A 17,092-nucleotide genomic window follows, 5' to 3' on the forward strand; every position below is an offset into this window, starting at 1 on the left:
GAGCAAGACACTTAACCCCTAGTTGCTCCAGAGGTGTGCGACCTTTGACATGTATAGCAATTGTAAGTCGCTTTGGATAAAAGCGTCAGCTAAATGTAAATGTTGTACATTAAAAGTATTGGTGAACTGAATTTAGGGGAGGAGGGGTTCACCCCCCCCTTTTTTTGAAACCAAAGTTTCTACAGGTGCTTGAATATTACAGGTTGTCTCTGTCTCTATGTTTTCCAGGTTTTCCAGATCGCCTATGTGATTGTAAAGTCAGCCAACTCACCTCGCCCAGGTAAGCATTGTGCCTCATAATTTGTATTTAGGCAGCCCATCAAATTTCCAGGTTTTAACTACTTTTATTATTATAAAATGAAACAGTGACTTTTGATTATGATTTTGATTGAAGAGCCAGATACCGCCTTATTTTAGTCTGTGTCTAATTAATGTTTACATACAGTAAGTAATCCACAAGTAATTTGAAAGAGCAAGATTCCGCTCAATAAACTGAATTTTTACTTTAGTCTTTAAAGTTCTTTATGTGCAGATGTTTCTTTGAGTTTAAAACACAGCATCCAAAACATCAACAATCCTTATGATTTATTATCTCTAAATGTTACTATGCGTTACTCTCAGTAACTGTCTTCTGCTTTCACTATGCATGTAGGTTCACAGCTAAGCAGCGAGCTAGACATGCTTCCCATAAAGGTTAAAGACAGCAGTTGGCCTTTGAGGTTTTTACTGGAAGCAATTTTGTGAAACTGTGAGAAGTGTTTTAACATTCTTCTTCAGTATATTTCATATTAAAATTCAGAACTTTTGTATTCATGTTTTTTAATTGTATTTTTTATATCAACAAACAAAGTGGGACAGGAACCATGTCTTTGCTAAATTGAGTCTGATTGTCTCTTGGCAGGAAAACTCATGAATATCACTAAGTGAAGTTGATCATGCAACGAGCATGACCTGATCTATGTGTTCATAAGTAGACATAACAATAAAACAACATGAAAAGATTTGAGAGCAAATTTTTGGTTTACACATCCCTTTAAACCTTTTAAAAACAAAGACAAGGTTAATGGTGACTGGATAAAAATATTTGAAAATTAGGTTTAAAATGCATAAAGATGGCCTGATTTTGTGCATCAGCTAATGTTAATGCTAAGTTTTAAATAAAAGAAATATAACTGGCATATCTTTATAGGTTTTTGGTGTTTCATAGTGCCGTCTAATTTGCTTATTAGATTTTTCCATTAACTGGATTCCCTTCACTTTATATTCAATCAGTTCAGGAGGTGGACTATCAGGTGGTTCTAAGCTGTCAAGAAATATGTGGAATTGAGTGTTCTGTCAATTTTCTATGTATTTTAAGTAGGGTGACCTAAACACAGTCTTGGATGTCCATCATTATTTTTATTGATATTTTTCCTTTGCACATGACACGTTTGAAGCATTTCATTTCATTATTTTCTTCACCAATACTTTTGTCCACAGGCAACTGGATCTTAGAGCGTTCAATAGATGGTGTGACCTTTGAACCCTGGCAGTACTTCGCCATCACAGACACAGAGTGCCTGACAAGGTTCAACATTAATCCACGGACAGGACCTCCATCCTACACCAGAGATGATGAAGTTATCTGCACATCTTTTTATTCAAAGATTCACCCTCTGGAGAACGGAGAGGTAACACTTGTAGCTATAGAAGAAGTTGTTACACTGCCAATGTAATCTATAGCTGAGTTGGGTTTAGTTTTAGATGGTGAAATCAGAGACTGCACAAGACACAAGACTCCGGTAAGACCAGAGGAGGCAGACTTTGTATTTATATAAATGATGCTTGGTGATCAAACACATTCAAAGTGAGTGCACAACGTTTTCCAGATGTGGAATTTTTATTGTTAAGATGTCGACCATATTACCTGCCCAGAGAATTCACCATTATTTTTGTTGCTGCTGTTTACATCCCTGTAGATGTAATTAATCAAAAAGACCTCTGAACAGTTTTACCTAAACTCCACCAGGGGAACAAATACATTAGACTATGTTTCCATGATTATTCATGGGCAGTTACAGTGCCCTCCTACATCCTAAGACCATATTTCCCTGCTTCTCCTGCCTATTTACACTCAGCTGATAAAAAGTTTGTGAACAGATGAGGTTATAGCAGCTCTACAGGACTGTTTTGAGTGCACAGACTTGTACATGTTCAGAGAGGCCGCCACCCAGTGGAACCACATCAATCTTGTGGAATATACAGCAACATTTACGTCATACATCAGCAAATGTTTTGATGACGTGGTGATCACTAACACAGTAAAATCACTCCCCAACCAGAAAGCCTGGATGAATGGAAAGGTGAGGGCTCTATCCAAAAAAGCTGCCTTTCAGTCAGGTGATAAGGAAGCATACAGCACCGCCAGAGCGAGAGCAAAAGCCAGCATCAGTGAGGCAAGCGGAGACACAGCAGATATGAGAAAGAGACCTCAACACCAACAACACCAATAATATGCGGCAGGAGATCAAAAACATCACAGGCTACAAAAGCAGGAGCGCCTCCATCATGTGAGGCCACGTTACCAGATGAGCTAAACACATTTTATGCTCGCTTTGATCTCCTCAACAAAGAGTCAGCTGTAAAGTCCACTCTACCTCCAGAGGACCGGCCACTGTCAGTATCCACAGCAGATGTGAGAAGAATCCTGCTGAGAGTGAATATAACTAAAGCTGCTGGGCCTGATAACATCCCTGGCCGTGCACTAAAAACATGTGCCAGTCAGCTAGTTGATGTTATTACTGACATTTTTAACATATCACTGTTACAATTGACAATGATATGTTAGAAAGGTGTCTTCTGCTCAACAAGATCCAGGGAGGCCAGATAGGTGAGAATCATTTTGCTGATTAAGCTGAGCCAAAGAGCTGATTATTGATTTTCGGAAAAAGGAGGCAAAGACACACACCCCTGTATACATCAGGGAAGATGAGGTAGAGCAGCTGAACAATTTTAGGTTCCTGGGAATCAGCGTCACAGAGATCCTGACATGGTCATCTCCATGCTTGTTAAGAAAGCTCAGAAACTGCTGCATCTCTTAAGGAAGAAGGCAAAATTCCCTTGCCAAGTTCTTAACTTTTACAGAGGAACATTAGAAAGCATCCTGACTGGAAACACCCCAAACTGGCATCGGATGTGCATGGCCCAGAACAGGAGGGCTCTGCACCACTCCGAAGATCCTTGGTACCCATCTACCAAGCCCCAGTGATATCGGTGAGCTGAGGTGCCTGGCAGACCCCAAAGGATACATACCCACCACAGCCTGTTCACCCTGCTGCCGTCTGGCAAGAGAAACAGAAGGATCTGCTGTTGTACCACCAGACTCCAGAGCAGCTTCTTCCCTCAGGCTGTGTGACTCCGAAATTCACCCTCAGCACTGCACCATGTAAAATAGTTGTATTTCCATGACTTATTTATTCACCCATCTATTGTATATTATTTTTGTATATAACGTTTGTGTTTGTAAGTAGCATAAAGGGAGCTACAACTTAAACATGTTATATGAACTTGTGTTGTAACATACTAAATAAATCTACTGTACGTTGTTAGCAGACAGAGAAGGCAAACAAATCCAAACAGGTACAATAGCAGGCAGTCATGTGGGCAGGAAAAATCCAAGGCTGAGATCAAAAGCAGACAGGCTGAAACTGAATGGCTATAAGATAATCTGGAAAAGAGAATGATCTCCACCGGTATGTGGACTGAGTGACTGAAAGGGAATAACAGAGGTTGGAACTAGAAGTGATGTTGCTACAGTAGCAGACATGAATAATAAACAGATAATGTGAAATAAATTAAGATGACACCAAAATCAAAAGTCGTTATATAAAAGCTCATAAAGACATCACTGTAGTCCTGTATTGAGCAGGATAAATAATGAAATACTAAATGTTTTCAAATTAATACGTAGATTGGAACTGTTTTCTAATAAGTGGATATATTTCTTTTCACATGTGCACAACTGTTAATATAATGTAACCAGTGATTGGAAATTGTGTTCCAATTTACTGAAAACACACACACACACACACACACACACACTGACACACACATCTTGCCCACCACTGTTTACTGTTATGTTCCTTTGATCAGCTGTGTGTGATTGCACCCAGTGAGAACAGAGGGCCAAGCTTGCTATAACTGACATTAATGAAGAGAAAGAGGACTGTGGAACACACAAACAAACACATACACACACACATGCAGTAAAAAACAAACTAATCACACATCTACATCTCCCACACAAGCCTCTAATTGTAGATGTCTGTCTGAATATGTGTACGCATGTACATGTGTGCTGGTGTGTGTGTGTGTGCTCTTACACGTCTGCATGCATGTGTGTTTGTTGTGTGTCTTTCGTGTTTATAATGTATGTGTGTCTGTGTCCTGCGGGGGTGTGCTAGAGGGGGTGCGAGCTGGGAGATGTCAAGAGCGGCAAGTAACGACGGAGGTGTCTGAATGTGTGTGGGTGCGTATGGTGTGTGTGTGTGGGGGGTTGACAGCTCCCTAGCCGTCTGATCACAGTGAAACCATAATGAGTTGTAGGCGATGTGTTACAGCATCGCACACACATTCACAATGTCACCCCACCACTCATCACACACGCACACATACACAACTATCTCCTTCACTACTGCGTTAAGTGTGCAGCTTACACCCATCAAGTCTTCCCCCTTGACACACACACACACACACACACACACACACACACACACACACACACACCGGTCAGCCCACTCTGTAGACTTTTTTGCAGATGCCAAATGTTGCTTTTGGCCACATTAGTGAGACAGACAGATGGACAGACAGGCAGGCAGACAGAACCTCACACTCCTTATGTGGCTGTTTGTTGATTATTGTTACAGAATTTAAATTCAGTCTCATTCTTCTACATATATACAAAGGCAGTTACAATATAAAAATTAAATTTCTTTGGTAGACAAAATTAAAATGTCTTCCAGTGTCCATGTTATGAGGCATCCTGGTGAAGAAAAGCAACATACTCTGTGGATAGAAGAAGTCTCGTTTTGCATCACGGTAATCTTTCTGATGTTGGTGCAGATCACCTGCTCAATCAGTGAGAGTAAAAACAGGTGTGCATGATTAGGTCCTCTAAGCAGTGATTGACTCAGCACTGTCACAATGTTGAAGAAAGGGTAAATTCTGGTTAAGTTGGCCCTCTAAAGAGTGGATGATCAATTGTGTTTTGTCTGCAGTAACAGGAATATTAAATGAACGCTTTGTTCTTGTTGTGCAGTCATTTTTGTATCAGTTTAACTCACCCTGTGTAAACTGAGCAGATGGTTTGTTCCAGCTTGGTGAGACTGAAAAGGTTAAAGGCAAGTCACTGGTCTGTTGTGGTAGGAGGGTAGGTTGCAGCTTGCTGTAAGGCTGCAGATGATTCTTTTTGCTACTGCTATAGACCTTCCAGGTTTTTTTCTGTTTCATTTATATTTTTGTGAAGAAACACCCTCTTCTTCTGTGTCTCCCGGTAGTCCTTTAATGCTGTATATTTGTTCTTTCTCCTCAACCATTTTAAAATGTGTATATTTTCAATCAAAGGTCTTTAAAGCATCTTTTTGAACATCAGTTATATTATTGTCTAATTAAATGTTGTGTAGTACAAATACTGAAAAAGTATTCATTTGCCAAAGTCTTGACTTTAAAATTTAATTAAAAATGTGTCTTAAACAATGTTTCCTGTAAGAAAAGGGTTGTTGCTACCCCTCCTCTTCTTTTTGATTTGTTGTCTGTTTTGGTTTCACTGAAGAGGCTTTTTGCTCCTTCCACCATCTGCCACTGTGAGAAACTTAAAGCACCTTTTAAAGTTCCCATATTATGCACAATGTACTTTTTCATGTCTTTTTCAACATAAATGTGTCCCTGGTGTGTCTAAAGATCCCCAAACTGTGAGAAATAAACATCCTCTCTATTTTTCTACTGCTCAGTCTTTCAGTGAATGTGTTTGCAAACACTGTTTGAATTTGGAACGTGGGCTTTTAGGGAGAGGAGCCTTAAACAGATGGGAGCTAAAACGTTTGTTGTTCAGACAGAGCCTGAATAGAGATGTTAAAGCAATGGACAGTTTGAGAAAAATAATGTTGTTTCTTTTAACTTTAAAGACTGAAAACATTTTCTAGTAGACACCCAAAATAAAAGTGTGAACCTGCAAATGAGCATAATATGGCACCTTTAATGTTTGTCTTGGGACAATGTCATAGTTGAACTCTGCTGTTAAGATGACAGTATTTACTTGTCTGTCTGTCTGTAGATCCACGCTTCTTTGATCAATGGTCGTCCCAGTGCAGATGACCCCTCCCCGACCTTGCTGAACTTCACCTCTGCCCGTTACATCAGGTTGGTGTTTCAGCGAATCAGAACGCTGAACGCCGACCTCATGACTCTGACACTCAATGACCCAAGAGATATCGATCCCATCGTGACTAGACGGGTGAGGCACCTCACTTTTTCCTGTCTTTTCTCTTAAAAATTATAAGTATCTGCCAGGGTGATGACAAAAGTAAGAAATAATCTCATCATTTTAAAATGATGGTAAGTCAAAGTTATGACTAGTATCTCTGAATTGTGATTAGGTGTGTCAGAGATCTCAGTCACAACTTACAAGGTTACAATATTACTCAAAGTAATGTTTGAAGAAATGGCTAAAGGTTTAACAGTGAGATAGCAAGTTGTAATATTTGCATTTATTACCAGGTCTGATAATTAAGATACTATCTCATAGGTTTGAGTCATAATGATCAGATATTAAATCATTCATATGACTCAGTATTACAAGATATAATGCTTCACAATATTGACTCTTTCACTGCTAAAAAATATAATAATGGCAGAAATTTCATTGTAGCCATATGATTGGTTAAATCTGATCAACTGTTACAAAAATGCGTATCATAATAAAAGTCACACTACTGTACTATATGGGGCATCGGTACAGGTTTTGACCTCACGTTACAGTAGACTCAGTAATGTCGAAATGTTATTTTTTTTGTTAAAAGTGAAACTAAATCAGCTGAAATGAAGGCAACAGCATTTGCAACTGAGACATTGTGATTTGAAGTGTTTTGTGTGTGATTGAAGAAGCGGAGCCCTGTGAAGGTGGGCGGCTGTAGCTCCGGATGTAGAGTGTGTGAGTTTGTGTGAATGTATGAATGAGAGGCAAATTACAAAGCGCTTTGAATAAAAGCACTATATAAATACTGCCATTTACCAGTACTGCTGTTCAACATATCACCATCATTGTTGGTCAGGACATCCCTTTTCAAGCATAATCACCACTTAAACTGCTAATATGCTCATTAATGCTGTCATACTCATTATAACGTGTTTTCTCTCTCTCTTTTCAGTACTACTATTCTATTAAGGACATATCAGTCGGAGGGATGTGTATCTGTTACGGACACGCCAAAGCCTGTCCACTCAACACTGTTACAAAGGTAAAATACTTAACTCTCTCCCAACTCTGTTTTCTCAATCTACATAACAATAACATCAAGGTAATTACCATTACCTCCATACTGAACAGAAGCAAAGAGCACCTCAGGCACCAGCTTTTTATCTGCTGCCTTATATCAAACTGCCTGTGTTTGTGTGTTTGTGTGTCTGCCTGTCTGCAAGGGACACAGGTGACCCAGTGAAGCGTTGTCTCCCATGTCACTTCAAACACTAGAGTGTTTGATACCAGACACCTGATCTTTCTCTCTCTCTCGCTTAACACACACACACACAGTCTCGTGTCCTTTACATGTCCTGAGGCTGAACCACGAAGACTAACTCAGATGTGACACAGGTGTCTGGTCCCTTGGTGATGTTGTCATTTACAAGTGATGTCACTGATGTGTAAAGAGCTCTAGTTTCTTCTTTGCTCCTTTTTCTTCTTCCGATCTCTAAGGGCCATGTTAAAGAGGTATTTTGAACTGGGAAAAAAAGCAGTTCTAGGGTCTTTATTTTACCATACTATACCATTTCTACCTACCACCCAAAAAGTCCCTGCTTGGGGGGTAGTACTTTCCGAAAGTACCGGTACTTTTGGGGGGGTGGGTCTTATCTTGCAGTGATTTTCTGAATGGGAGAGTAGAGACTACTGGTTTTAAATCGAGCATGTCGGCTGTTTTTCTACAACTGCTCCTCTCTTTTCCACAGCTGTTTGCAAACCAATAAATCACAATCAACAATCAGATAGCACACAAGTCTCGCCGATGTCTGCCTGAGATCATATGTTGGCATTACATTTATTCCTCGGAAACAGCAGCCAGCGTGCAGCGGTGTGTTTACAGCGAACAACTGATGGAGTTAGGCTTAAATTCTGGGTCCGGAGCTGTTGTTTAAAGTTTTCATCAGTCAGAAAGTTTTTACACAGAGCTCAGGCAGACACAGACATGAGTGCTGCACCTGATCTGCAGCTCTTGTCGGCTGGAAATCTAATAAAGTTCCAAATCGATTTTATTTATTAAATAGTTATTTTAAGAACTTGATTGCTTTTACCAGTTTGTTATTAAATTTGTAACGAACTTTATTGCGTCTCTTCATTATACTAACACACAAAAAAATCTGTTTTTAATGGTCAAGCAAAGCCTATAGTGCTCATGGATAGTGGTTACAAATAATGATGCCTGTGCATCGCTCTGTACGGGGTACAGGCCTACAGCCTACATCAGCTGGTTAATTTCAGTGTTGGGAAGTAGCATCGCTACATGTAGCGCTGTTACTAGTTTAACTACATTTCTCAGTAGCTTGGTGGTAGCTTAGCTTTTTTCTGAATCAAATAGTTTTTCAGTAACGAAGCTCTTTTATTGACCGAGTAGCACGGTAGCTTCCACACACGCTACATTTTCCCAAGTATTTCTGAAGGATCAGTAAGAGACGCCACCGCCACACACGGACCTGTATGTATAGCCGGTGTTCTGACGATCTATGCTGCCTTGTCGAAAAATGCTACCATAGCGCAAATCGACAGCAGAGACTATCGAGTCGCTCTGCCCTATCGAAAAATGCTACCTTACGTGTTCCCTTTTTCAATCCCATAAAGTTATAACTCTCACAGTATTATGACATCTTCTGTTTTTTTGATTATATTATAACATCATTTCAGGGGCAGCTGAGCTTCTGTACTAAAGCTTCTGTACTACTGGCAGAATCAGCAATAGAAAGGCTAGCTGCACGGCTGTTGTAGCTGTTGTTAGCAGCAGTTAGTTGCTAAAGTAACCAGGACACCAGAGGGAAAACCGGACAATATTTTCTCCATCAACTCTGATCCAGTTTCAGTAAAACCAGAGAATAAAGTTATGTTTTTGTACTGTAATCAGTGAGGCCTAATCTTGCATCGCAGGCCTTGATTCAGCGCGTTACCACTAAGCCCCACCCCTCTTCTGTGAGGGGGGCTTTAAAGAGACAGGAGCTAAAACTGACTATTTAGACAGAGGGTGAAGAGAGGTGCTAAAGCAATGGACAAATAAAAATGTGTTTTTTAAACATTAAAGCATGTAAACATTTTCTAGTAGAAACCCTAAATACAAGTATGAAACTGAAAATGTGTATTCTACGGCACCTTTAAAGTATCCACTTCCAATTACATACCGATCTAAGCACATTCTATCATTTTTATAAAACTATGTCAAATTTTAGTTCATTAAGAAATTAATCTGCAGCGATTTCAAACTTGCTTGTAATACATCACGCTGAATATTTCTTCCGTTTAATTTTTGTGTCAAAATTATGTCACTGTTAATTGTTATTGGCTTGATTGAGTTTTCTGTTTTGGTCTGATCACATGCTCAAACTTCCAGGATTAAGTTGGCCCATAAATGCACCATACATGAACATACTAGACTTTTTGAGTCAAGTCCAAATATTCTAAATTCTTTCAAAGTGCAAAGATATCGTGGAGTGTCAATCTTAACAAAGTCTCTGCAACTTCATATTCTTACCATGGGGACGTGTACTAAAATTAGTCTGGAAGGTGGTTAAACTACATCAGAAAAGAAAGATAAAACTGTTTGCAAACCTCGTTTAAGACTTCAGGATTTGGTCCAACAGAATAATGTATTGTTAATTAAAATCATGTATTTTTAAAACATGTTTCTACGAGAGTAGGATAATTAGTTATATATAATCTATCAGCCAAAATGTGGCACATTATAAACTGAATCTACCTGTGATTTTGTAGTGATTTTCTCTAGCCCTCTGTTCCCACATGACATTTAGCTCCTTTACTTTGATTCAAGTTCATCCATCCATGCTGTAAAGTCTTGGGCAGGCGTTCAGGAAGCAGGAAAAGTGGAGACCTGTGAGATGATTTGTTAATGATCGTCTACAGAACATTTGTTCACATGCATGCTCTGTACAAAGGCAGCTTGAAGCCAGAGCTGTAGCGTTGCCTCAGATAAAAGGGACAAATTCACTTGTGCCAACAAATCCAAACTTGGCTCTCGCTGTGCTATTGTACTGCTCTCCTCTCAGTTAAATCTGGCACCCTCTCCACATCAGCCAATTTAGAGAAAGTCCTAAATTGAATTACTGAACCTCGAAGTTGGCAAATTTCCTGCTACATTCTGCTTTGACTGTGTTTAGTTTTGAATTTATTGCTCTTGTGGGAGAGTAATAGTGAACCCATTTGCTACTGACTGACAATCTGGAAAGTGAACAGAGTTATTTTATTGCAGTTGGCTCTCCTGTGAATACATTGTTGTTTGATAGGCTTTCAAAATGTCATGCATATTGGTAATTACCTATTTGCAGCCCTCCATTTTCACATTCATGTGAATGTTGTGATGCCACGTGATGTTACATAAAAACAATTTCCTCACCCACTTACAACAACAATAACATTCCTTTTGTTTATTTGAACATGTCTTTTTTTTGTTAAAATGCTTTGCATATCTTAGTGTGGAATCACATGTTTCACTTTAAAATTAAAGCCAACTTTTTATATTTTGGGTATTTTAAAGAGTTGCCTTACACCAGCTGATTATCTTCAGTAGTTAAACGTTCTCATTCGGATGAGAAGGTGAAGTATGAAGTATACTAAGGTGTGGTCAGTATCAACCTGACATCACTTGTATATGTGGTTACACATGCAAAAGATCTCAAAAAATACATTTCAACTTGGTGATACGTTAATCTTTAGAGGGCAATAGAGGGCTGTGGTAATTTAATTGTGTCAAAATATTTTGCAAAATTTAAGAGAGTGTGGTTAAGGATGTAGTGTAACCTCCCAATTGTATGTATATAAGTATAACTTTTTATAATTAATTTTAAATATTTGTATGTTCTGTGTGTGTGTGTGTGTGTGTGTGTGTAGCATGAAGAGAGCTACAGCTTTAATTTCATTGTGCACCCTGTGTTGTAGAATGACTAATATACCTTGAACCTTGATTGAAGTTAGGGTCCAACAATTTGAGATGTTAGTATTTTTCCTTCACAAGACACTTGACAGAATGTTGAGAAAAAGTGGATAAACTGAAATTCAAAATCGACTGTGGCCCACATAGTTGCTCATGTGTGTACAGATCTGTAAAACCTCTGCACTTTTAATGTTTTTTTCATATATTTGTGTGTGTGTGTGTTTGTGTATGTATAGAAGTTTAGCTGTGAATGTGAACACAACACATGCGGGGAGAGCTGTGATCATTGTTGCCCTGGTTACCACCAGCAGCCCTGGATGGCAGGAACCTTCAACACTCGACATGTCTGTGAGAGTAAGAAAAACACAACATAACAACGAATTACACAAACTTACACAAACTACCCACAAGCCTACATTACGCCATCTACAACACAACATTTTCGACTTCAGTGTTTGATTTAAGACTCTTATAAAGTCTTTGTATCCATTAACCTTCATCAACTATGTAACTGACATCATAAAACTAGGGTTACAACATGTAATCTTCCTTTTATTTCACACAGACTCAGTAGTCTTTGTGGCTGGATAACCGCTTCTTCTGCTTTGACTCTGACACAATAAGGTGACAAGACGTTAAAGGTCCTGACTGACACAATAGTAAAAGGAACCAACCATGACAGATGAATTCAGCGCAAGAGTGTCCCAGCACTGAACAACTCTCAACCTTGCTGAGTTTGAATTTGGAAATGCAGGAGAATTACGGAACCAGGTAGTGTTGTAGTACTCAAGACCGGTCTTAAGACCACTTTTGGATGGTCTCAGACTCGACCGCATTTGTACTCAGTCTTGTCTCAGTCTCGGACATTGAGGACTCGGGATTTTATTTCAAGACCATAACTTTGGGAATATCAATAAACTGCTTGTGCATTGGCTGATTTATTTGTTAAGGGCCTAACTTTGGTTGGATGTAAAACTTTTTGCTTCAGATGCAACCAATAACCCTAATTAAAAATGTGTTGTTACAGTTGTCACCCCTCCCCGCGTTTGTAAGCATTATAGAGTGAATAAAGATGCTTATGTTGATTTCAGCTCTTAGTGTTTGTATGTGGGTGTTTTAATGGGAATGTGGATCTTTCAGATCAATTTGAGAAGTACCTGTGATCTTGTTCCTGAGTGTGATGTAATGTGGGGAACAGGTCTTGGTCTTGACTCGGTGTCGCCCTCCCTCGGTCTCAGTCCCTAAAAGTCTTGGTCTTGTCTCGGTCTCGATAAACTTTAGTCTTGACTTGGTCTCGGTATGTGTGGTCTTGCTACAACACTACAACCAGGTTCACAATTATTGTACAAAGTAATCTAATGCAAAGGATGTACAACCTCTACCTGAAAGTGATCTTGGCAGCCTAGTGCAGCATAAGGAGAAGCCCAACAGCACCACACAGCTTTACATGTCAGCAGTGTCAACTCTGAAATCAGCTCTGAAATATTTTGAAGATAAAAGTGGCTTTTGCACAGATTTTCACCACTGTTATTCCACCAAACAGAACAGTGGACACTGTCATACTCTTTGTTGAGTAACAGTGGGTTGAGGGTCCATCCGTGCCAACTCATACTGTAGGTTTGTGAAGGTTTATAGCCTTTCCAACCACCCAGAGGGGACCACTGGTTTCACTGCTGCCTTCCTGTCTAAGAGGCACATTAAGGTCATGTTCAGTCAGACAACAGCACTGCAAAAAATTGCAGCCCCCTAATTAATTTTAGTGAGGCTGCATTGGTACAGATAACTTTGAAATGTAGTGTTTACCTGGCGATTGTTGCGATCATACTGTAACTTTCCAGAAAAGCAAAATCCTTCCTCATAGTAAAACTGCTAATACTGTGTAGTGTTTTGGTATCTGATAAGCCTTCACATTAATGGATATATTACAGATACCTGTGATCCTTTCTTTGTAATATCTTTTTAAAATCATGTCCACAGTCACACTGCAGAACACTTTCCTCTTGTTTGTAAATTTTAGACAGCAAGCTCCGTGAGTAGGAAACACAACTAATTCTAGGCTCCACACTCACTACAATACTGTAGGAAATTGTGAGGACAAGCAAAGTTAAAGACCCACTTTTTCTCTCTGGACTAGAGATAATGCACTGCTCATGGTCCGCGTGTAAACCTTAGGGTCCTGTCTTCAAAACAGGATTTGATGTTTTTTTTTAAAACTCCTATGTGGAAGAAGTAAATGGATTAAAAAAGCGGTCCTCCTAACTTCATGCTCAGTACTTGGATAGAGGAGCAACTCAACAAATCCTATCAAATACAGAACTACAGTACCAATGTTGTGTGTGTGTGTGTGTGTGTGTGTGTTTTCAGAGTGTAACTGCCATGGTAAGGCGGAGGAGTGCTACTTTAATCAGACAATAGCAGACCTGTCACTCAGCCTGGACATCCATGGTCAGCACAGAGGAGGTGGAGTCTGTATTGGTTGCCGTGATAACACAGCTGGAGTCAACTGTCAGACATGTGTTGCTGGATTCTACAGACCTGTTGGGGTACGTCACAAACACATGCACCTGTGCCTTATTTGAAATTCGTCACTATTAAGTGAATGGTAACTGAGTGTAAAAATGTTTGCCTTGTTCACCTGGCCAGGTGAGCGCTGAGGAGGAGAACCCCTGCATCCCCTGCTCATGTGATTCACATGGTTCCATCAGTAAATCATGTGTCGCAGATTCAAGCCAGGCTACGCCCAGTATGCATAAATACTTTTTAATCTTATTCCTTCTGGATATTGTTCATGTCTTGTATAAATTATTTCAGCCTGTTAGTAGACTCACACACAGTGTTTTCAGTGAATGCCAACACATGCTTCACATTTTAATTTATTTTAGTAGTACTTCCAACATTTCATCGATTCAGTCCAGCTTGATTTCCTATGGGGTCGGGGTTAGACAAGTTCAGCTGCATTTACAGAAGCTTCTGTTATTAAAAACTGTCTTTGACTGAACAGAACAACTATTTATATTAGAGATAATTTTAATCCTCTTTGTAATGTTACTGTTTTTATATCTAGAAAGAGGAGCTATTTTAGTGCAGCCACCTCAATAAGATTCCCATTCTGTTTCACTCGCACTGTTGTTTTTTTTCTAAATGTGTGTGTGTCTTTGTGTGTGTTTGATTGACAGGCCAGCCAGCAGGGTCATGCCGGTGTAAGGAGGGTTTTGGGGGTCTGCGATGTGACAGGTGAGAGACAGACACACACACATATATGCACACATAGACACATACACAAAGACAGAGACGCATTGTGACAGGTGAGCAGAACCTTTCAGCTGTTGTCTGTTCCAATTAGTGTTAATTGCCAGAAAGTTTCTATTAAGATCTTTGATTATATGTATTATCACACACACACTTTGTACCTTAAACTATGTAAAGAAGTCACTGAATAAATGGCCATAGTATAAATGCGAGACATGCTGCTTTATTTGCTATTTTGATTTGCTGTTTCTTTGACTGGAACTTTGATATTATTTCTTCAATAACATCTTTTACATACTTTAATCTGTAATTGAACTGAATACAGCCTGAGATCATTGAGAAAAGCCTTGTCAAATCTCAACCTGTGAATCAAAGGCAATACAACAACAACACGAAAAGCTTTCTAACCTTTAAATCTGTCAACAAAGTGCTTCACTTTTAATTGTTAATCTCTAATTGTATCATCATTATTGCTGTAATTGCTTGTTGTATTATCCTCTTTCCCACTGCAACGACTCAACTTCCCTGTGGGTATCATTCAGGTTTAATGTAATCTAATCTAAAAGCTGATACTATTCCTCCAAACTTTTTAATGGCCTGCCCCAAGATCAGGCCAGCAGCATAAGTGTTGTTTTTAAAATTACTTCTTAAAATGCTCTTTAATAGACTTGCTTCAGCTCTCTTTCTCAGTTAATTGTTTCTTTTTATGCAGTATTTTTGCTCTGTGGTTGTACTTACATGCATGTGACCTGTGGAGCAAGGTCAGCTGTTTGTTGTGAACTAAAGTTAAGTGGAGTGTCTGACTCAGAGACAGTTTGATCAAGGTGGACGCAGCAGTTGTTAGAAGAAGAAGAATTGACCCTGTGACCTTCTGGTGATTTGAAGGCCTCTATAATACTTAAGCTTCAACTTTATCTTTATGATTGTTATTAAACTCATTTGTCTCCAGGTGTGCTGTTGGTTATATGGGCTACCCATCCTGCCAGCGCTGTAACTGCAGTGTGGAAGGAAGCACCAACGATGACCCATGTATAACGCCATGCGTGTGCAAGGTACACATACTCACACATTTACAGGCACACAAATAATGACAAATACTCAGTGCTAACCTTTCTCGCCCCATTGTCATTATCTTCACCACATTAACACTGCAATAACATGCCATGTGCTCATAATGCCTGTTTGATGGCAGCCCATAAACTTTGCTGCATCTTTCTTCTTAAGGTAGCCAGCAAAATAATTGGAACTAAACAACTTTCCTTGGCAGACATCTATAAAAGAAAAGTTATACATAAAGCTATCTATCACAGCCAGCTCTGACCACGGCAGTTAATGCCCTAAATTTGTACTGAGCTTGAGCTGCTGCTCAGAACGATAGATTGTTGAGGCTACCATTTCAACTTATTGAGTACTTTTAGTCTAAAAGTACTCAATAAGTTGAGATATATACAGTATATATATATATATATATAAAACGCCTTATCTTTGTTTGTGTCTCATGTATGTTTGTTTTAACCCTATTGCAAATCAAATTTCTCCGGGTGGGACAATAAAGACTGAACTGAACTTCTTTATCTCTCTTTCTGTCTCTCTCTCCTGCAGGAAAACGTGGAGGGAGAAAATTGCGATCGCTGCAAAGTGGGATTCTACAACCTCCAAGGTGACAATCGACGCGGCTGTGAAAAGTGCTCCTGTATGGGCATTGCCAGTCAATGCGCTGCCTCCACATGGACCTATCAGAATGTAGGCAATGTTTTACACCCCCCTTTGCACTTTCATTACACTGCCTCTGTAATTTTCATGATTTTCTCTTACGTTTGCATAAGAGCAAGAGAATCACTTCACTGATTAACCAAAAGCAGTTTTAGATAACACTGAAACTTTTTGATAAATATCCTTCAGGCATAGAACGCACCGACACAAAGTGCAAAATAATAAATTAATCTGACCCAGAGTTTTTTAAAATAGTAAAAGTTAAAGGCATCTGAGATTTAATAAAATTATGGAGTCACCGTTTCATCAACGTGCGTACCGAGTAGCAATAGGGTAATAAGTGAAAGGCCAAGACAAATCTTTACCAAATACACATATAAGAGCGTGACTGTGGATGGAGTATAGTGGAGGTGAGAGACAAGGAGAACAGTGAAAATACGGAGGAAGGAGGCAAGAAGAGAAAAAAGAGGACAAGACTGGAAAGACAACGGGAGAAAACAAGACAAGAGGCAAGAAGGAAGGAGAGAGGTGAAAAGAGGAAAACAGTTTTTGACTGACAGGCGGGGTGGGAGAGGAGAGAGAGGAGACGTTGACAGGATGACAGCTCTGATTTAGACACCGATAGAGAGAGCGAGAGTGTGTGTGTGTGTATAGGTGCGTGTGTGTGTGCGCGCATGTGTGTGTTTGTGTTTGTGCTCAAAAGGGGAATCCAAGGTCAGGTTAATTGCAAC

General features: G+C 39.5%; 1 protein-coding gene across 10 annotated transcripts in view; it reads left to right on the plus strand.

Moving 5' to 3' along the window:
- lama2 (laminin, alpha 2) overlaps positions 1 to 17,092 on the plus strand; it is a 224,143-nt gene that overhangs the window by 59,164 nt on the left and 147,887 nt on the right. For 9 of the 10 annotated variants that reach the window (XM_038726304.1, XM_038726303.1, XM_038726305.1 and 6 more), the window contains exons 4-13: positions 229 to 280; positions 1,480 to 1,670; positions 6,311 to 6,490; positions 7,404 to 7,493; positions 11,636 to 11,753; positions 13,764 to 13,942; positions 14,043 to 14,142; positions 14,576 to 14,633; positions 15,598 to 15,700; positions 16,251 to 16,391. In XM_038726304.1, coding sequence (XP_038582232.1) covers positions 229 to 280; positions 1,480 to 1,670; positions 6,311 to 6,490; positions 7,404 to 7,493; positions 11,636 to 11,753; positions 13,764 to 13,942; positions 14,043 to 14,142; positions 14,576 to 14,633; positions 15,598 to 15,700; positions 16,251 to 16,391 — 1,212 coding nt within the window. Of the gene's footprint in view, positions 1 to 228; positions 281 to 1,479; positions 1,671 to 5,245; positions 5,531 to 6,310; positions 6,491 to 7,403; positions 7,494 to 11,635; positions 11,754 to 13,763; positions 13,943 to 14,042; positions 14,143 to 14,575; positions 14,634 to 15,597; positions 15,701 to 16,250; positions 16,392 to 17,092 lie in introns of those variants that run through there. The other variant, XM_038726310.1, reaches the window with a different exon arrangement.

This window comes from Micropterus salmoides, unplaced genomic scaffold (assembly GCF_014851395.1).
Source record: "Micropterus salmoides isolate LMB-PRFRI ecotype aquatic unplaced genomic scaffold, ASM1485139v1 Ms_hic_scaffold_18, whole genome shotgun sequence".
NCBI classification, from domain to species: Eukaryota; Metazoa; Chordata; class Actinopteri; order Centrarchiformes; family Centrarchidae; genus Micropterus; species Micropterus salmoides.